At 36.9% G+C, this 23,188-nt stretch overlaps 1 protein-coding gene across 1 annotated transcript in view; it reads right to left on the bottom strand.

The window, feature by feature from the left end:
• LOC107731813 (metabotropic glutamate receptor 5-like) overlaps positions 1-23,188 on the bottom strand; it is a 47,397-nt gene that overhangs the window by 13,371 nt on the left and 10,838 nt on the right. Inside the window, exon 3 of the mRNA XM_016542993.1 lies at positions 13,125-13,374. Within this exon, the coding sequence (XP_016398479.1) occupies positions 13,125-13,374 (250 nt within the window). The remainder of the gene's footprint in view (positions 1-13,124; positions 13,375-23,188) is intronic.

Raw genomic sequence — 23,188 nt, 5'->3', positions numbered from 1 at the left:
CTCACAAATCCTCCGTCTTACAAATCAACCCAGCAGGCAACTTACTGTAAGCTTTTTCTCCAACACTCCCCCTATACTGAGAGCTTCGCTTTTGGCCCAGGTTACTTTGGCTGAAGAAATTATGCCAAATTGCTCTACAACATTTGTTAGCACATCAATATCTTGCTGACTATCAATCAAAATAACTAAATCATCAGCATATGCTGATAACTTTAAAGGTGTATTACACCCTAGTATTTTCAGACCTTGTAAGTCAGATCTAAGCTTATGTAATAATGGTTCAAAAGCCGGAGATTATAACATACCAGAGAGGGCGCAACCCTGTCTGACTCAACGTTGGACCTGAAAAGGAGCACTTAAAACACCACTGATCTTCAAAACACTCTGAATCGCACAATACAAAGTCTTAATTTTATTGATAAAACCAGAAGTAAAACCATAAGCAATCAATCTTTGCTATAATTGATCAGAGACAGAGAGACAAAGACAGAGAGAGAGAGAGAGACAGAGAGAGAGAGAGAGACAGAGACAGAGACAGAGAGAGACAGAGGGCAGCTCATGCCGCTGTCACATCCCAAGGTGAAGGATTAAACAAGCGCTGACCAGCAACACAGTTCATCATGCAAACACGCTCTCGCCTGGAACAAGTGCTGCATAGCGGAGATAACTGAACCGGGACCGTACACGAACACTGGCAGAATGTGTCCGGCCGTCATCAGAGGGGCACAAATGCCATTTCAGTGCCAACTTCCTCTCTCCGCCGAACCCTTTCTGTCCCCAGAGCCATTACAGCTTCCCACAATGCTCTCTGACAAAACAGCCTTCCGAAGAACTGTTATTCGCAGCGGATTATTGACTCCTGAGATGTATGAACTAATGAATCGCGCACAATAACACCACAAGTGTGCTTAAAGAATGTAAACAGGGTCAGTTCTGAGCTCATGCCAAATGCACTCGCTTCAGCTCGGATCGTTAATCACATCTCCGTCAGGTTTTCCCGAAGGGAGGAAGCTTCAATCTCCTTGTGCTTCTCCATTCAGCTCTGAATCTGAACTTTCCAGCAGCTGAAAACAGTCTGCCTTTCTCTCAGTCTCTCAGCATCTTCCTGCAGACATCGCTGTCTCATCGTCTCCACCAGAACAAGCCCGTCTCCGTGGAGACGAGGAGACAGATCGCCATGGCGATAGAACTATCATTGTTTGATAAATCTGACAGCAACTTTTGGAAGAGACGAGGTCAGTTTTACAGAGAGAAACATTTGTTATTTGTCGACTTCATCTCTCTTTCTCTTGTGGAGCGCCTCATACAGGTCACACCTGCGCTTTCTGTGTCTGAGAGAGTGATTGTTTGTGTGTATAAAGCTGAGCATAATGTCAGTCTTTATTAATGCATTGGGCGTGTTTGAGCAGGCGTTTAAAATTGAGACGAGCCTCAATCAAACTCCCATCACTGCAGAAACATTCATACACAAACACACACACACAAAGATATATTATAATATATTATATAGTATTTTCACATCGATATCACCTTTAAATTTAGTAAAGTGTAATAAGTTTATTAAAATTAAAAACAAATTACACATACGCACACATACTCATACAGTCTATTGCATTGCAAAACAACAAAACCACAGTCAAACAAAATATATATGATGATTAATATTCATATAATCCATATTATTATTCAATTTTGGCCCAGTGAGATTTCAGTGTGGGCGGAGCTACTCTGTGCGCCACAACAGAACTAGAAAGCAAGAGACTATGAAACATCCTGCTGTTTTTCCATTGTAACCATTGTTTCAACTAAAACACCATAATTACTACAGTTATTGCTCATGTAAAATTAGAATAAATTAGCATGGCATCACCTTCCAAAAGTGTACAAATTTAACAGTAATTTTGTTTGTTGGAAAACATCAAGTTACCAAACTTTTACTATATTAACAGTAATTATTAACTAGTATTTTGGCAGAAGAAATGCTTACCATGGCATTGGCATTTACATGCATTCCTTTAGAAGATGCTTTTATGCAAAGCGACTTACAAATGAGGAACCTATCAAGCAATTCGTCACAAAAGGTCAAATTCAATTCCTTTAGAAGGGTCCATTCAAAATCAAAAGGTAATTTATAATTAAACGATAAGGTACAAAAGACGGTTCTATAGAGAATATAATGACAGCTAATAGACGGGAAGAGCAACAGCACAATGGTTACTTCAAGTTTTCACTAAAATATTATTTTAGGATTGACCAATCAGCATCCAGAACTGAAACAATCTGTTTTACGACACAGAGTGAACTGAAGAATTTCTTTCACAAAGACTAAACTCAAAATTGTAAGACACACACATACTTATATAATTTTTGACTGACTTGTTAGAATCTAGTGAAAGAGCTGACAGTGTGTGTGTGTGTGTGTTATGAAAGGCTCTTTACAACAGGCCTCTCAAACTTCATACAAGCGCCACACATGTGGGCGTCCGCTCTTCAACATGCAGACCTCAAAAAGCCTCTGTGTGAGTGGGCGTGTATATAAAGAGCTTCCTGTTCGCTGCGGTGGGATTAAATATCTTACATTTATTAATAAATGCAGATAAGCACCATCTACCTGTGAACATGATTGACTCATTTACCCCCGTGTTTAGATCGAGTCTGTATTTATTGGGTTTGTGTTTTTCCACTATCTGTTTATTTCCATCAGTGCCGTGAGGAAAGGAAATGATCAGGCAGACGGATACGGTCTGGACTCATTTATTTGCGAAGGATCATATCTATCCTTGCTTTCACACAGCTGCGCCCCAAAATCTCATCCACTGCTCCACGAGAAAGACCATTATAGAAAACACTCACTCTCAGCTTCGCTCTCAATAGGCAAGAAAAACCACAAATGAGATCTTGTTAAATCTTGATTGTTTATCGAGTAGTGAGATCAAATGGAGAGCAAATGAAGATTTTACATAAGTCTCCTGCATCTCAAATATTTCTCCGGAGAAAATGACCTGACTAATCTCACGTGTGGCTTCGCTAGAGTTTCAGAAGAGGAACAATTAGTGGTTAACCAATATATAGCCAAGGCCGACATATTGGCCGATATTTGGCAATTTTTATTTATTGGCATCGGCCGGTAAGTTTTTCTGTTCAGCTACACCTCAAGTGTGGAACTTCTAGCATTTCAGAATAGAAACAATTAGTGGATGACCGATATATAGCCGATATATCGGTCGGTATTTGGTGATTTTAATTTATCGGCATTAGCCGGTAAGTTTTTCTGTTTGGCCACATCTCATGTGAGGCTTCTCTAGAGTTTCAGAAAAGAAACAATTAGTGATTAACTGATATATAGTCAAGGCCAATTTATCGGCCGATATTTAGCAATTTTTGTTTATCGACATTGGCCGATACGTTTTTCCGTTTGGCCACATCTCACGTGTGGCTCCGCTAATGTTTCAGAACATAAAAAAATCAGTGGTTGACTGATATATAGCCGATATATTGGTCGACAATGGCCAATAATTTTTTTCTGTTCTGGCTGATGTGTCTGAAGCAGGACTTTTATTTTGACAACACAGAGAATACCAGTGCCTGAGCGCCTGCTCATCATTTTCCATTTCTGTTGAATTTCAGCAATTATTATGACATGTTATGAAATTGTTATAATATGTGTGTGTGTGTGTGTGTGTGTATATATATATATATATACACTGAGGAACAAAGAAAGTCATTCAGGTTTGGAACAAAATGATGACAGAATTCTCATTATCGATGGATGAACTATCGCTTTAAAGGTGCAGTGCTCAGTTTTTCAGTGTCAAAATACTTTCTCTGATCCCCAATGAATATGAAGAGAGAGCTGTAAATAACTCAATGTTGTAACACTGTGTGGCTTTAAATGTCCCTCTAGGTCTTTCTCAGAAATGTTCTCTCTCAGTACGCCAGCATTACACGTCTCAGATCAATACTGATCAATACTATTTAATAATATATATGATAATATAATATATAATCAATAAATTATATTTTACAAAATATTTAAATGGAAAACCGTTATTTTAAATTGCAATATTTCGCAATATTACTGTATTTTTGATCAAATAAATGCAGCCTTGGTAAGCAGAAGAGACTTATATCACATTAAAATGGTACCAACCCCAAACTTTTGAACGCCAGAGTACATGAATATTAATTCGATAGTAATAGAACCTGAGTGCTTCGCTAGTGTTGCTGCCATGACAACAAGGAAAACACGCCAAGGTTTTACAGCAAACATGTGCTGATCAGCATGAGGTGACGGAACTCAGAGGACGTTAAAGAAATCACACACACACACAGACGGGTCACAGAAGGATAGCGTCAGCGTGTGCCAGCGTCTCTCCATCAGATCTGTCTCTCCGCTCTGACAGTTACGACCTCCAAATGAATTGTGTTGTGACTGTTCAGCCCAGATCAGACCAGATCTCCTCTCATCTCCTCTCTGCTCTCCTGTCATGTGTAAAATGTTGTGACGGCTGTAGATGAAGTGACGTCTTCGGATGGGCTGATAATTGGGTGCCAAATGACAGAAACAGGCTTAGAGAGAAAGGCGAGAGGATAAAGTCAACATGAAACAACATTCACAACCCATTTTACTTCCCAATGCTAACATTTCTTTTTTAAATGAATCATTATTCACTATTATTGCTGTGACAGTTTTTACATTAGGAGGAATAATTATTATTGGCAAGGTTTTAGGCGAATTGAAAATATTTTTCCAAATGATAAATTACATTTTCCCAGGTCAAAAATATTAACATTTTTGTCCTTGTAGTAATATAGACCAATAAGACCAGAAACATGTATTAAGAAGTTAAATTGCGTGCATTTGAATCTCATGTTGGCTTTGAAGGACAGAGTAAGTGCAGCATGAAGGGTAAACAGGGTTTATGAAGGTGTCAGAAGAGATGAAAAGTAAATAGTGAACGAGAGATTTCTGTGGTCTTTCCATTCGTTTACGTCAGGCCATGATGGGGGATCGTCAAGCAATCAGAGAGCGAGAGAGCTGAAAATAGAGTGCACTTACTACAGCCAGTCAAAACACTGGCCACAGCTGTCCTTCACACAGCACACATGCTAAAACAACACTGAACATACAGTCCGGGAGCTCAGCTAACCTCACGATCGTCACAAAACACAAAAATATGGCTTTCAGTCAAATGATTTGAGTTTCTGATTCTTTCATTTTAGCAACCAAGCAGCAAGCTGGTAATCAGCCAAAAATGAAAATCTGTCTCGCCATCGTCATCCAAAAACTTTATTTTCTTTAATGTGTGTTCAAATTTCCATATGATTTTTTGTTTATGACTTGTATAAAATATATTATAATAAAATATAATACATATATAATATAAAACTAATACAACAGCTTTCAAACCTCATGCGTTTAATTCAAACATGATGTCTTGGGATGAATGAATGCCTACAGGATACACTAAGGCTGCACAATTTGTGGCAAAAAAATTGTGGCTGCGATTGTAAATGTGATGTTAAAAACAGGTTTGCTGCTTGTTTGTACAGCTGCACAATTTGGCACAATTTAAAATGACTAAAAAACAAAAGAAATATTGATATTGTAATATTTTATTGAAAAACATAATATTTAAGAAAAATAATATAGTAATAATCATTTTATTTTACATTACAACTGTAAAAATACAATACTAATATTTATGGCTATCTTAATTTCTTCATTTATTTTGACGGAAAACTGCAGGGAACGTATATTGTTAATAAGTGGACTTCTTTTCCAGTGCTTTCTGAGGCATTTTTTGAGCTTGACAGTCCTAGACCACATTCACTTTCATTGTATAAAATCGAGCACTGTGAGCATTCAGCTAAACATCTCATTTTATATTCCACAGAAGAAAGAAAGAAAGTTTGGAATGACAATAAATGACAGAATTTCATTTTTGGTGAACTATCCCTTTAAATATGGTTTTAGTTTTGTAGCATATTTGAGTTATACTCTCACTCACTGTTCATCTTTTTATTTTTGGTCTTGAAAAACGTCAGGCTAAGTGGTATGCGTGTGTGTTTTAGGCTTGCTGCAGATCAGATTCATGAGGTCAAAACCTCATGCTGTGTCCATCTGCATACAAACACACACACACTGACAGTGAAATCTGACAGGACAGAAAAACAGACCCATTCACATGAGACTGATGGATACACACACACATACACATTGTTAAGTTTGTCAGACGGATTACCAGAGGGTGCTGGCAATCATAGGACAGCTTAAAACACACACACACACCAAAATCCTGACATTTACACACACGAGTGACCCACAGGGTTTCTCACATTGAAATGTTCCTGTCACTTTGATTGGCAGGCCAGGAAACTTTTAAGACTGGAAACTCAAACAATCACTCAACACTTTCAGACGTTTTCTCTCTCTCTATCCTTTCATTACAGCCTTAAACAAACACCTTAAACACCTTATTCAATGGTAAAACTCTACCCTCTCTCATTTGCTGATTCATCTAAATGAATCAGACTTCCTAATGCTTCAAATGATTCAGTTCAAAAACTGATTCTCAGAACTTTAGGTATCAGTGTTATTAACTAAAACTAAAATTATTACAAAACTTTTTTTTTTGTTAATTGTATTAAATATATGAAAACCTTGCACAAACATTTAAATTAAAAATTGAACTGAAATAAAATGTTTAGGATAAAGTACTAAAATGATTCAAACTAAATAACTAATTAACTACAAAAATGATTAAAAAACACTAAAACTAATAAAAATCACAAAATCACAAAATTAATGACATGAAAACTCAGTGAATCAAAATAAAAGCTATTCAAAATATTAAAAAGTATAATACTATGTAAATAATACTAAAATAACACAGATCTATCTATCTATCTATCTATCTATCTATCTATCGGTCTGTCTATACCGTATGTATATATTACATTTTTATTTCATAATTATTTATGAAATATTATTAACAACACTCTAATTGAGTACATTCAAAAATCCACACTTTCCGATATATATATATATATATATATATATAAATGATATAATTTATCTCAATTAGGGAATTTCATATAATGTAGAATATTACATAATGTTGTGTTCAAATATTTTTTGCTGTTAGGTTGTGTAGTTAATGTTAGATTACGAGGAGCATGAGAAGCAGCTTCACCAACACTGATTAAACACCAACCAGAAGTGAACATAAAACGTGTTTCTCTTTTTTCCCAGGTTTACTCTAGACTCTAGAAGCCGTGGAGCAGCTCTGAGCAGCTGTACCTGTGTCTGTGAAAGTTTTTGGTAGTTCATCAGTGAGAATTCTGGAGGCAGAACGAGATATTCATGGTAATTCCAGAGGCCTGACTTTAAACTCTCTCTCAGCCTGTTCACATCCCTCTCAGACTAAATCTGAGGCTGGCGGAAGGCGGTGGTGTTGGTATGGGTGACAATTCTGTTGCTATGGCAACAAGCCGTGGAAGGGTATTGGTTCCGATTTTGTTCCGTCTCCAGCTCAGAGTGCAGCACGGGGAAACGGAAAAGAATAGTTCTGTCAACCGCGCCAAACACACACACACACACACACTTGGAGCATCATTAATCAGTTAGCGCTTGGCCTGTGGGGTAAAGCTGCGGGCAGAACAGTGCTAATGCATGTCATGTGGGCCGTAGAGATCACTGTCGTGAGAGTTCAGTGAGATGGGTCCATTAATCCTGACACGCGGACATCTCACATACAGTTTCATCTCTGTAAACCCCACAAGATGCTTGTGGCGGGAATGAGGAGAAGGCAGATGTGCGAGCGGCTCGTGATGGGCTCGTGTGTGCTCGATCCTCCAGCAAGAGCATAAGAGGATCTGGGATATTCCTACTGTCGCATGTTTGTAATCCTACAAGCACCGTCCATGAAACCACATTGGTCGTGCCAAACCTGTGTGGAATGCCACATGACAAACTATGAGCAATTAAACCAATACAAAGTGCATTTTCTGTGCCGACAGCAGAACCAAACAGAATAGTACAGATGACTATATTTTTTATTTTTTACAGGAAAGAAAAAGTGTCTCCACAATGCTAAGGTGTTCTGAGTGGTTGCTAGGGCACTGCTAAGGTATCCTAGGTGGTTGCTAGGACATTGCTAAGGTATTTTGGGTGGTTGTTAGGGCGTTGCTATGGTTATGTGAATGTGTTAGTGGTCTAGGCAGTTCTGGGCAGTTTCTAGGCCTTTAATAATGAGATCTGGGTGGTTGCTAAGGCGTTGCTAGGCTTTAATAAGGTGGTCTGGGTGGTTGCTAGAGCATTGCTAAGATGTTCTGGGTGGTTGCTAGGGCATTGCTAAGGTGTTCTGGGTGGTTGCTAGGGCATTGCTAAGTCAAGTCAAGTGTTTAACTAGCACTTTATACAATACATATTGATTCAAAGCTGCTTCATAGTAATAAACAAGATGGACTTCTAGTTGGTTGCTAGGGTCTTCTGGGTGGTCGATAGAACATTGCTAAGTCAAGTCAAATGACATCTGACTATATAGTGCTTTATACATTATATACTGATTCAAAGCAGCTTTAATAAATAAAAAGGTGTTTTAGGTCGTTGCTAAGACATGTCTAATGTGTTCTGGGTGGATGCTAGGGCGTTGCTAAGGTGTTCTGGATGTTTTTAGGACATTACTAAGTCAAGTCAGATGACATTTGATTATATAATGCTTTATACAATACATATTGATTCAAAGCAGTTTCACAGTAATAATACAGTGTTCTGGGTGGTTGCTAGGGCATTACTAAGGTGTTCTAGTTGGTTGCTAGGGCGTTTCTAAGTAAAGTGAAAACACATTTATTTATATTGTACTTAATACCATACATACTGATTCAAAGCAGTTTCACAGTAATAAATAAGAAGGTGCTCTGGTTAGTTGTTAGAGCATTACTAAGTTGTTCTGGGTGGCTGCTAAGGCTTTAAAGTATTCTGGTTAGTTGCTAGGGTGTTACTAAGGTATTCTGGGTGGGAGCAAGGGCATTGCTAAGGTGTTCTGAGTGGTTGCTAGGTGATTCCTTACAAAACCACCCTCAAGTCTCTGTGATGTTTTGATGACTAAATTTACTAAGGCATTCTTGGTGGATGCTAGGGTGTTGCCAGGGTGTTCTGGGTGGTTGCTAGGGCATTACTAAGGTATTCTATTTGGTTTCCAGGATGTTGCTAAGGTGTTCTGGGTGGTTGCTAGGTGATACCTTACTAAACCACCCTCAAGTCTCTGTGATGTTCTGGTGTCTAGGTGTTACTAAGGTGTACTGGGTGGTTGCTAGGGCATTGCTAAGGCATTCTGGGTGATTGCTAGGTGGTACCTTACTAAACCAGTCTCTGTGATGTTCTGGTGTCTAGATATTGCCCGGTTCCTCCTTCAATGTCAATCTGAAGTTTTCATCCATTTTATCGTGCACTATGTGAGAAAGAATTTTAACATCCCAAAATATGTGGGTATGTATATGTGAGTGCATGTGCATTCTTGAGCAGATGTTTTGTTCTGTTGTGTGTGTGTGTGTGTGTGTGTGTGTGTGCGCTCCAGAAACGACAGAACTTGAGCTCTGAGACGCTTTGATCCTCTGTGTTTCATCTCTGGCCTTAGATCAGTAGTCTAGCAGAGGGGAATTTACACACATGTACACACACACTTTTCATTTTTAAGTCTGCCTTTAAGTAGATTCAACCACATTACAAATTAAAAGTGGGGATGCCAATTGAACATGTTAATTTAGTTCATTTAGAGTGATTATAAAAAATAAATAAATAAAAATAAAAAACCAAGACAATAAAAAATGCACGCATGTCGGATTCCACAATAAGGGATTTACTTACCATCTGAGAAATATATATATATATATATATATATATATATATATATATATATATGAGCCGTGACGGAGCTCTAAATGCATATAAACACAGACTAACAATTCTTGCATGAACATTATCATTACTTAATGAATTCATCTGCACAAAAAAATCTTTAAAATTATCTTCATTTGAGGCTTTTCTCCGCAAATATTTATATATGCAATTGATTGCATGTAATTGATTTGATTAATGTTTTTAATCAAATGTCTATGCAAATTAAAAGTCATTTGGTGAAAAATCAGTCATCCAGTTACAAGTCTGTTTTTCTTTTCTCTGGCTAATTTGAACAAACACATTAGCGCAGACACATCTCCGCTGCCTGCTCTGTCATTTCCTTGCTTTGGCCCAGAATTCTTTGCTTTCCTTCTCTCTCATCTGTTAAATATTCCTCTCACACTCTCGAAGAGGAGGATGCCGAAGACTTGACAGCTCCTCCGCATGGAACACAGACCACTGCGCAAACATCCCATCCTGCCTGAGAGGGAGGCAAACAGGAAACACATCATAAACACTGTCAGGGCTCTTAATGATCATGAAGTTTGCTCTATTTGCTTGCGGTTTCTGGATTGTCGCGTGCCTGACCTGAGAGCCGAACTGCCGCGTTCTGCACACAAACACGGCCACAGCTTCTCCAGTGACAAGCTCTAATCTGATTGTCTGGCTTCACGCAATTTCCGAGAGTCGGGAAGCACCGATTTCTATCAGGCCGCCGGGAAACAAAGTCATGTTTATGAGTTCCCAATGTCATAATGAACGCTTCTGTGGAAGAACTGGAAATTGACAAGTTGCAACAAATCTGAGAAAGATACTGACTGCAATAAAAGAAGCAGCCATATATATGGCTTTAACTTTTATTACAGTCGGTATCTTTCATAGATTTGTGATAGGTGGTTGCTAAGGTGATCTGGCTGGTTGCTAGGGTGTTACTAAGACATTCTGTCTGGTTGCTAGGGCAGTCTTAAGCTGTTCTGTGTGGTTGCTTGAGCATTACAAAGGTGTTCTGGGTGATTGCTAGAGTGTTGCTAAGGTGTTCATGGTTGTTGTTAAGGTGTTGTAGGTGGTTGCTAAGGTGTGGCTGGATGCAAGTGTGGTGGTATGGTGTTCTGTGTGGTTACTAGGGTGTTAATAAGGTGTTCTGGGTAGTTGTCATAGAGTTACTATTCTGGCTAGTTGCTAGGGTGTTACAAATTTGTTCTGGTTCGTTGCAAGGGTGTTGCTAAGGTGTTCTGGGTTGTTGCTTGGGTGTTGTATGAGGTTGCTAAGATGTTACTAAGGTATTTTGGCTGGTTGCAAGGGAGTGCTAATGAATTCAGTGTGGTTGCTGCGCATTAATAAGGCATTTTGGGTTGTTGCAGGTGTTGCTACGGTGTTCTGGGTGGTTGCTATGGAATTACTATACTGGCTAGTTGCTAGGGAGGTACTAAGGTGTTCTGGCTAGTTACAAGGGCATTACTAAGGTGTTCTGGCAGGTTGTAAGGATGTTACTAAGGTGTTCTACCTGGTTGCTAGGGCTGTCCTAAGGTGTTCTGAGTGGTTGATGTGGTGTTGCTGAGGTATTTTGAGGAGTAGCTAGGGTATTACTAATGTTTTCTGGGTGGTTGCTAGGGCGTTATGAAATGAAAACAAAGCTATGAGATGCACATTCTTTCAATAGTGTTGACTGAATCATTGAAAATAGGTCTATTAAATTGGACGTGGCCTAAGTGTGGCCCTCTATAAAATTGGACGTGGCCTAAGTCTTTTTAAGGGATAGTTCACCTAAAAATGACAAATATGTCTTAATTTATGATATATGTTACATACACACGAACACACACACACACACACACGAATTCACACAGAAAAAGAAAAAAAAAAGAAAATTCTGTCATTTTTTCAAAACACTGGGTTTTTATGATTATAGGGTGGTTGTGTACACACACTGCCAACACACATTTCAGTTCAAACAACTTGTAAATGTGCATGTAGCATCCTATGACCCCTTTAATGACTTAAATTTCAGTCTGTTCCTCACAGAAAGCGCGTGCACAAGCTTTAAGGGCCACTTTAATTTCTGTCTATGCTGTGTTGTTTTGCGGTCATCCGTCGGCTCTTGTTGTAATTCCACTTCAGACAGAAGGAAGCACTCCATCTGACCTGAGACTGAAGCAGTAAATGCGGTACTAACAGTGCCTGTGAGGGTCTTACAGCGGCCATCAGAAACATTCAGACTCGAAGAGAGGAGACGTGTGTGTGTGTGTGTGTAAGTGAACTCTTAAAAATAAAGGTACTTTATTGGCATTGATCGTTCCATGAAGAACTTTTAACATCCATGGAATCTTTCCATTCCACAAAGGTTCTTCATAGTAGAAAAAGGTTATCTTTATATTTATTAAATGTTCCTAAGAACTGATCTCTGCAAGGTTCCTATGGCATCACTGCAAACCCCCCTTTTAGAGCCTTTATTTTTAAGATGCACAAAACCCTAAATTATGAAACATACCTGCAATGACGATGCTGATGAAGATAATGTAATGATGACGATGATGGTTATGAAGATGACAATGAGGATGATGATGATGATGAAAACTTCCTGTTGGTTCTCATCCTTACTGAGCAGCTGATGCTGAAAAAGTCACAAAGATTTCTTAACAGAAGTCCATACCAGGGGTATTACAGTTAAAATCATAAAAAAAAATAATTTGTGTTCCTTGAAATAAAAAAAATGAACTGAAATAAAATAAACTACCAAAAAAATTTTTTTATAAATAGACTTATTTCAGCTAGTTGCCAAGGCAACATTTTTCATTTAGTTTAACTTGATGTATTAAAAGAACTAAAACTGGAATAAAAATTCATAAAAAGGATACAGACTGTATTTACACACAACTAATTTATTAAAACTTTTTTTTTTTTTTTAAATATGTCTATATAGTTTTTTTATTAATACTTATTCAAGTTTTAGTTATTTTAACACATCAATTTAAACTAAGTAAAAATGAGAAATGTTGCCTTGTCAATTAGCTGAAATAAAAGTGGTTTTATTTTATATTAGTTAAGATTTATTTTATATCAAGTAACACACATGTTTCCTGTTTCCTGTTTCACACACTTCCCATTTTTAAGTTGGTCTTCAAGTAGATGGGATGGTTTTACAAATTAAATCTCCAGTCGAAGGCCAAGTAAAATCGCACTCAATTTCTCCATGTTTTTCACCATTCACTCCTCCACTGACCTGCCGACCAACAGGAACTCTCCGACGAGGTTTTGTCGTCTCATGGCCATCAGGATGTTTCGTATGGTCATGCCCTCGCAGAAACACGCCACCACGCGAGCTTTGGGCAGATACTTGCGCAGTTTGGCCAGCAGACGGTCGAAGTTCTGCTCGCCGGCGTTACTCCAGATTTTATCAGAGTGAGCGATACAAATCCCTTCCTTTCCCGCCATCTCTTTAAACGCCTCCATCCCACTCTCACCATAGTTCCCTAGGAAAAAACAGAGAGAAATAGATATCAGTATTCAATTAACTAAAGAAATCAGTCATGAGTCATAGTATTATATTCCAAATGTTTGACACACTTTTGATACTCCAACTAATCTAATGTATATATATATATATACACACACACACACACACATATATATAGTGTATATATATATATATATATATATATATATATATACACAAATCGCTAGAGAATACACTGAAAAAAATTTGGAGTAGAAACAATTTTCACTTAGAAATTGCACAAATAATTAACCCTAACCAACCAACCCATACATTCAGAGGGAAATGATTAATTCATAAAAATGATTATGTTGCTTGCAAAAAAAAAAGAAAAATTTTCAGTTACTTTTGAACTGCCTTTAATGGAGAAAGATGCTTTTAAAGATGATTTTCAATAATTATGTGTGAACAGTGATGGCTTTGAAAAATAAATTATTTAAAAATTGCTAGTAAATTTGACAAATAATTACAAAGAAATAGCAAGTAACATTAAATTATACACAAAATTTTGAAAGACTGAAATAGAATTTTCTTATAAAATGTACTTCAATAATCTAAAAAAAATCTGAGTGAAATTTGTTTCTACACCATTTTTTCATTGTAGTTATTAAAATGATAACAAACTACTTTAGTTTTTATATAAGGTTAAATATAATAATACACTCTAAAAAATGATTTTTCAAAGTTGTTACTGGAGCACGTTTTACATTTAAATACTATTTCAGTCATTCAACTTCAAATTTCACATGTAATTCAATGTGTTACTTGCCATTTCTTTGTAATTATTTGTAAAATAAAAATTTTTTCAGTGTACAGACCAACTCAAACTAAATGTAGAAAAATATTTCTGTCAGGACCACTATCGTCAAAGATGATTGACAATTAGCATACAGTTTGGATTGGCGGTATGGTTCCGTTCTGGGCAAGAACTCCCTGCGCATCCATGCAGCCTAGCATGGATGAGAGCAGGGAGAGCAGCGATAACCCCCCCAGGGTAAACAGAACAGAACCAACATAAATGTATTGCAGATATCGTTAAAGTTCAATAATGTTATGTACACATTTTAGAATTAGTCTGATTCAAAGGAGAATCAGAAGGCTGAATCCTGACTGACAGAGGAGGAGTTGGGGATGGAGGAGGGTAATTAGCTATTGAGCAATGCAAAAACTGCTGATAATACTGCGAGACCTTATATATGAATACTTAAGATAGGTGTCGTATTCCCATAGGTTGATGGGGATCAGCTGAGAGTCAGCTGATGCGAGCTTGACTAACGTGACCTGCCAGAACTAACGCTACGCTTGATATTTAACAATCTTTTTTTTCCACACATCTAGAGCAGATTTCATCTGTTTGCACAGAACGTTGTGTTACAGTGTGAAATACTGACATTGTGTCAGACTACAGCTGTATGGATTTAATCAAGTTTGCTCAGACAATATTGACTCTCTCTTCCAGTGTCTGTCTCGCTTTGTCTGATGGAGAACTTGAGGACGGAGAGGTGTAAACCAGGTAGTTTAATCTCACACACATAAAATACACAGAGATCAACCACACACACTCATATCGACACATAAATGAAGCTGTGAAAGTGTCAGATGCGTGTGTGAGAGAATTGAGGTTCCTCAGAAAGGTTTCATCAGGTTCTGGTCCTGGTTGTTGTGGGTACATGTAAAGTCTTGTAATTAGTCTCACAGTGAGAGTAGCAGACACGAACAGATGGCAAACACACACACACACACACACACACACACACACACTGTTGACATAAACACACAATCGGTCTCCGTTCATAAAAAGAACACCAGCCTTCACTTCCTGTCAAAGATCATTGAACAGAGATCATGAAACGACTCACAACTAAACATTTGATTAAACTAATGATCTCTATTTGCTGAGGACCCATAATGTCCTTCAGAACCATCACAGGGAGCTCAAAATAAAATAAAATAAAATCAAGTTAACATATACAGTGAAATATTATATTAAACAACAATAAATTACTTATAATGTAGTAAAATGTTGTAAAATACTTATTTTTATAAGTGTATGAATTACTTTAATTTTTAATGGTGAAAAATTATATTAAATATCTTAAATATATTATATTAAAATATCTACCAATGCAGTACATCTACTTTCATGGTAAACTATTGTTAAAACTGTTAACTTAAACAATGTTACCAAAACGAAATCCCATATTGCCTGAAATGTTCCACTAATGATTTATCCTAAAATTCCCTAAGAGAAATAAAAAGACTTTAATTAATGTAATTATGTAATTATCACAGCTCGGGTCATTTGATTTTGAGAGAATTTCATGAGAAATATTTGAACTCATATTGAGATATATACATTTTGATTGCATACTCTGGTATCTTGACAAATCCAAGCAGTTTGAGATTTCTACAGACAAATATGAGTCTTTTTCTTCTTCAAAAAAAAAAAAAAACAGCGAAGCAGAAGAGTCAAATAAAAGCGTCCATTTAATCTCACTGCTGTCTAGGAGAAACGATCGAGATCTCATTAGTGATATCCTAAAGGGAACGGATGGCTAAACACCATCTAATTTATAAACCACACACACACACATATCTCCACCTCAAAGTGCTGCACTCGCTCGGCTGGAATGTGGATAAATATTACAGCAGAAAATCGAACATCTGAACGTCAAACGCTTAGCTGCCCTTTATAACCCGAGCAGGAATACATCAGATTTCAGAGAGTATGTGCGTTAGTGGTAGAGCGAGGTAACAGTTGTGTTACCTGAGTGAGTGTTGACATGGATGTGTTGTAGTGTGTTTCTCTGTAATTAGAGCAGACACACTGGAGCTGAAGAGAGATGCTATCAGCACTGTCTCTCTCTCTCTCTCTCTCTCTCTGGCTGCGCTTCAGCTCTCTGGACTGAACTGTTGCAATAGGTGAAGGAATGTGTAGGTCTTCATTCATTCCTCTGGATTTAAAGGGACAGTTCCTAAAAATGACAATTCTATTATCATTTACTCACTCTCAAGTTGTTCGCAAACTCGTATGACTAACTTTTGTCTGTGGAGCACAAAAAGAGATGTTTTGAAGAATGTTCACGCTGCTCTTGTCAATACAAAATAGTGAATCGGGGGCGATCAACCTGAAAGAAGTAAAGCAAGCACCAAAAGGAACTATGACTATATGCATCTGTCTAATGGCATATGAGGAGCGTTGATGAGGAACAGAGAAGAACAAAAGTCATACAGGTTTGGAGCGACATGAGGATGAGCAAATGATGACAGGTTATTTATTTTTAGTTTAAGGGGCCATTCACATATCGCGTCTTTTGTGCGCTCAAGTTCGTTATTTCAAATGTAGACGCGCGGCAGGTGCGCTCATAATGGAAGCGACGTGGTTGCGACACGCACGCGGTGCGACGCACTAATTTTTTCCAGGCGCGTCCGCGCCACATCGAGATAAAAACATTTAAACTTTTCTGCCGCAAGCGCACCGCAGGTCATGTGACAAGAACCAACCAATCAGCTTCATCCTTTCCCGTAACAACATTGAAAGCTCAGCCAAGATGAAGGAACAGCTGATCATAGCTGTACAGGGATAGCCATTTTTAAAGTAGTAGAGTTAGAAGAGCTACTGCAAGCGATTTTTAGTGCTGCAAATCCATTTATCCTTTGCTGAAACTTCATGGAGAGCGCAGGTCATGGTTGCTTAGCAACGGCAGACACCTCCGGAGCGCAAGCTCCCGAACGCTTTGGAAAAAAGCAGAAAGCGGCGCACCTAGCGTTTTCCACGCGTTTTTAGGCGCGACATGTGAACAGCCCCTAACATGTCTTATAATGACTGATATGTTGAATGCTGTTGAAACATGTGAAACGTCTAGTATATTGACACAAAACTTATCGTAAACTCCTCCGTGACTCATTATTATAACAATGTTCTGAGACTGTTATTGAAATATGGCACCAAATAAAATTAAATTAAATTTTAAAAAAAACTTTGACAAAAAAAGAAAAAATGCTACCATAAAATAAATGTTCCGTGGTTGTTAATTGACTTACCATATGCAATGAAAATTATTTAACAAAACATATAATTTTAGTATAAAATACTGTATTTATTTATTTTTACTTTATATTTAACAATACAAATTTAAACTACAACAAAAACATTAATCTCATAAGAAACTCTTCCATGACTAATTTCTTCATAACATTCTGAAACTGTTATTGAAAAATGGCACCACCAAAATAAAATAATAACAGATAAGGAATGTAAAAATGCTACCATAAAAGAAATGTTACTAGGTTACCTTTAAGCTGACTTACCACATGTAGTGCAAATTATAATTTTATTTAACAAAAGATAATTTATATTATCTACAAATGCACAACATCTCATAACAAACTCATCCACGTTTCTTAACATTTTGTGACTTATTGAAGGATGGCACCAACAACACTGAAAAATGCTGGTGTACAAACTAGCTGGTGTAATTGCTAGTATGGCTAGAAATTGCCCTGCTGCTCATGTATAAGAGACAGATGCTGTTATCTGTGAAAGGTCTTTCTCCTCCCGTTACATTATGTGAAGTATTTGCACTAAATCAAATTGAGTATCCAACGGCATCAAATGATAAAAATTCTTTCCCGCGCCACACCGTCTGAAAAATGTCCCGTGGTGATATCATCGGAAATCCATCGCTTAGAAACGCATTTCACCCCTCAGCTTTACGCTCCCACTATCATTTCCATGATTTAACCGCGTACTACATCAAAATCCTACGAGCATTTTTGGTTTGAGAGGAATCTAGCGCTGATACCTCGACACACACATACACACACGTGAGCAGATGGCACATACATGTCCGTCTCCACAGGAAACACACGGAATAGTGATGGAGAATCTCTCTTCACTGGGTTACTGTACATTTCCTACTCTGTGATTATGCTAATGAGATTCAAACTAGAGAACTGTGCTGGATTACATCATAATCATAATCACAGAACCCCTCCTCTGCTGTTGGCTATTGGCTGGCTTGAGTGATTGACAGGTAGAAGAGACTCAGTCAATAGTTTACACTGGTTTGCACACATGTCATTTACCGGCACTACTGTATGTGGGTTCTGGAAGCACATTCCCATTATGTTTTTCATAGGGATTTCAAAGAAGTCAACCAAACCAACCAGCTCAGAATTAATCACAATATTACAAAATTTGATAAAACAAACAAACAAAAGCATTAAAAGACTCACACAAGGATTACAATCTGAAATCAGCTACACTGTGTAGTCCTTAAAAGGTAAACAGCTTAACAAACCTATAAAATAATGTGAGAATTATTAAATAAAATACTAAAAAACACTACATTTTTAGGAGAGAGAAAGCTTGCAGAGTTAGAACGTTTGGCGTCAGTACTTTTTTAAATTTTTTATTGAAGAAATAAAAGCAAGGGTGCATTCAATTGATCAAAAGTGACAGTAAAGACATTTATAAAGTTACTAAAGATTTTTATTTTCAAATAAATGCTGTTCTTTTGAACTTTCTAGTCATCAAAGAATCCTGAATTAAAACATATCACGGCTTCCACAAACATATGAGGCAGCACAACTGTTTTCAACATTGATAATAATCAGAAATGTTTCTCGAGCAGCATATTAGAATGATTTCTGAAGATCATGTGACTCTGAAGACTGGAGTAATGATCCTGAAAATTCAGCTTTGATCACAGAAATAAATTACATTTTAATATAAATTACAATAGAAACGGCTTATTTAAAAATTTAATAATATTTCACAATATTACTGATTTTACTGTATTTTTGATCAAATAAATGCAGCCTTGGTGAGCAGAAGAGACTTCTTTCAAAAACATAAAAAAAAGTCTTACTGACCCCAAACATTTTGAACTTCTAGAAGACTCTGTGAGAAGCCCTAACATTGTCTTCTACCTGCCTGGATGTCAGTCTCTAAACTCAGAGGAGCGTCCCGTTGCTGTCATGACAGATGCAGCCTGTGGACCTGTAGATGTCCAGCTGTTTTCATCAGCACAGATGTGTGTGGAGCCCTCGGCTGATGTTCAGGACTGAGGAGTTTTGTGCCTCGTCTAGTCAAGTCACATTTGATTCTATAGCACTTTATACACTACAGATTGTTTCAAAGTAGCTTCACAGCAATAAACAGGAAAATACCAGGGTAAATGCTGCAAAATTCTTCCAATTATGAAACAAATTCAATTTCAGCTGAAGATGTCACTTCAGTGTTGAATCAATAACAGTGTCGATGTTGCAGAGTTCATCAATTACAAAACAAAATGTCTAATCTCATGTATCCCAAATGCTTGACTATCCACAAAAAATCTGGCACATATTGCTACTTATTCTGGCCAAGAATCGCCTACTTAGACAGCAAGAGACCGCCTGACTGACACTGAAAATGACTGACCATAGTTAAAACTCAAATAAATCTGAAACTGCATGTTCTGTCATTATTTAATCACCCTAATGTCATTCCAAACCTATTCGACTTTCTTTTTTCTGTGGAACACAAAAGATGGTATTTTGGAAAATGTCTCAAAAACTTACCTCATTTAAAAGAAGTTTCATTTCAACTTTGAAGTATAATCACATTAGTCATTTTAACTCATTTTTAAATTGTGTCTAGTTGAATCTCTTACCTATATAAAATATAACTGAAATTGGTTAAATTATTTTGATGAGTTAAAAGTAATATGAAAAAATATGCCATGACTTATTGATTACTGTATATAAATGTTTTCAGTTATGCATTTTTCATCCATAAAATGAAAGTAAATGGGCTCCCAAATATTTTCTTTGGTGCTCCACAGGTTTGGAACAACAAGGTAAATAAATCATATAACTGAAACTTCAATTTTAGGTGAACAATCCCTTTATAACTTATGAATATCCTTCATCTGATGCCATAAACTTTACAAACTTCTTCAAATTAACAGCTACATGTTCCTCAAAAGATCTCAATGTTCAGAGGAGGGGGGTTACATTAAAAAAAGTTACTAATTAATTTACAAAAAGGACTACATCAAGGTCACATATGCAAATGAAGACAAGCCTAGAATGCAGCTAGAATGCAATTAAAACAAAAATGCAGTGGCATCTTAGAAAAAGACAAGAATTATGATCCTGCACTGAAACAAACTGATGCGGGATTTACTTTAAAACAGTTTTCACTCAGAAATCGCTAGTAAATTTCACAAATAATTAAAAAGATACAGCAAATAACACTCTGAACTAAACATGAAGTTGAAATACTGAAATACTCTTTTCTAGTAAAACGTGCTTCAATAATTGTTGTTTTATTCACAACTTCAAAAAAATATTTTTTTTTCAGTGTGTGCATTTTTCCAAAATGCACCGGTATCATGATTTATTTATCTTAATTTAACTGTATATGCAAATGAGATGAACAGGAAGACACTGTTAGAAGGAAAACCTCATAATTCATTATTGGCTATTTTTTTAGTACAGTGTGTGCATTTTTCCAAAATGCACCGGTATCATGATTTATTTATCTTAATTTAACTGTATATGCAAATGAGATGAACAATTTATCTTAATTTAACTGTATATGTAAATGAGATGAACAGGAAGACACTGTTAGAAGGAAAACCTCATAATTCATTATTGGCTATTTTTTTAGCATGTCTAAGACTGTACAGCAAGACTAAAGGAGTATGACAAGCATCTGAAGGAGAAATGGCAGATGGTGAAGTTGGCAAAATTAATGAGAAATAGAAATGCAGAATAAAATCAGGATACACCCCCACACACACCATCGCTCTCATCTGTTCTTCTCTTGAATTAAAGGGATGGTTATTTAACAGCGGTGAAAAAGCTTCTCTCCACTTTGATTCATTTCCGCTGAATTTCCATACAAAAGTGACCTCGTTCATTTTATCTGACCACTGAACAGCAGTTAAAAGGCATAAAAGAGAGAGATGGAGAGCGAGACTGGGCAGATTTCCAATTCATTCTGAATGGGTGTAACTCAGGTCAATGCAACCGGAGACGGCTGTATTTTCAATAAAGCCGAGAGATTTCCTCATAGCCTAATAAAATCGGTGCAGACTCAAACAACAAGCATCCTGAAATCCTGACAGTTTGATCTGCGCATGTTATTTTGATTTAGTGTGATATTTAGACATCATGGTTAATTGCCACGGCGAATACACGGAGAAGATGCGTCCCTATGTGTGTGTGAATCCATTAGATGACTTTTAAAGGAAAAGTTCACAGAAAAATGAACATTCTGTCATCATTTACTCACCCTCATGTTTTTCCACACGTGTGACCTTCTTTCTCTGGGGGAGAAGTTTCACACCGTTCTTTTTCAAGCAATCAAAATGAATGGGGACAGACCAAAAAAGCATGATAAAATATCATAAAATTACTACTTATGACTGCTGCACTGTACTGCAAACCAAATGCAATAGCTTAGTGAGGAGAACAAGTCATGGCTTGCTGCATCTTTAAAACTTCTCTATATAAGCAAGACAAAAAATATCACCATACTTCCCCAGTTGATTGATTATACCTTAAAAATCACAAACATTTTTCGCATTAAAAGATTTGAAATGTTATGTTAAAATATGCAAATGAAGTGTTATCTAATGAAATATGCACAGATTTGCATTCATTTCTAGAACAAATATCTTAACACTGGATGAAGCCATTTGTTGACATATTAGAGTCGGCTTTAACATTTCTCGTTTTATCACTCCATAAATCGGAAAATACTGTCAACAGCTAGAAAAAAAACTATCTATCTATCTATCCATCCATCCATCCATCCATCCATCCATCCATCTATCTGTCTGTCTGTCTGTCTGTCTGTCTATCTATCTATCTATCTATCTATCTATCTATCTATCTATCTATCTTTCTATCTATCTGTCTGTCTGTCTGTCTGTCTATCTGTCTATCTATCTATCTATCTATCTATCGTTCTATCTATCTGTCTGTCTGTCTGTCTGTCTGTCTGTCTATCTATCTATAGATACACAATTTTAAAGTATAAAATGTTGCAAATCCTTCTGTAAAAACCTTCAGAATATGGATAGGAATAACCGTTTTTGCCTGTAGTGTCTCGCCATAAATGACCTCTGTAATAGCTCATCTCTTTGCATGACCTACAACAGAGGGATGTGTTTTTGTAGGCCAAAACCTAGAAATTAGGTGAATTTTAGCACCTCCAGTTTTTTCGTCCTGAAGCCTATCAGGATTTTTGAATAGGTTTTTAGTTAAATGCCTGAAATATTGTCTCTCACTGTGATGCATTCAAAATCTGGCCATCATCTCTCAAAACGTTTGTTTTAAATGATTTTCTGTCCTCTTACGTTCTTGAATAACTAGCCATCTCCCTTAAAACTGCTGAGGACAACAGCCGAGTGAAAAGACTCTATCCTGTCCAATTCAAAACCTAAGATTGTACTTAAACGACACGACATTTCAATCTAATTTAAATAACCTCAGGTGAAGCTTCACAGCAACTCGCGGAAAGTCCCAAACGCTTTGCTTTCACTTCTTTTATGGAAAGAGAAATTATAAATGTCTTCAGAGAAAATAAAGACAATCTGATGACCACAGTATTGCTAAAAATGACATGCAGGAAAATATAATCTAGAAATATGTGCCTGAAAACCAACATAAAATCAAAATTGCCCGTTTACTTTCTTAGAACAAGTTTATGGTTCTCAGTGCACATTATATTTACTATTATATAAAATACTTTTGTCATCTTTTAGCAAAATATAAATAACTACCCTGTAAAT

The sequence above is a fragment of the Sinocyclocheilus rhinocerous genome, unplaced genomic scaffold, assembly GCF_001515625.1.
Source record: "Sinocyclocheilus rhinocerous isolate Xijiao unplaced genomic scaffold, SAMN03320098_v1.1 scaffold219, whole genome shotgun sequence".
NCBI classification, from domain to species: Eukaryota; Metazoa; Chordata; class Actinopteri; order Cypriniformes; family Cyprinidae; genus Sinocyclocheilus; species Sinocyclocheilus rhinocerous.
This window is presented reverse-complemented; position numbering and strand designations above follow the sequence as displayed.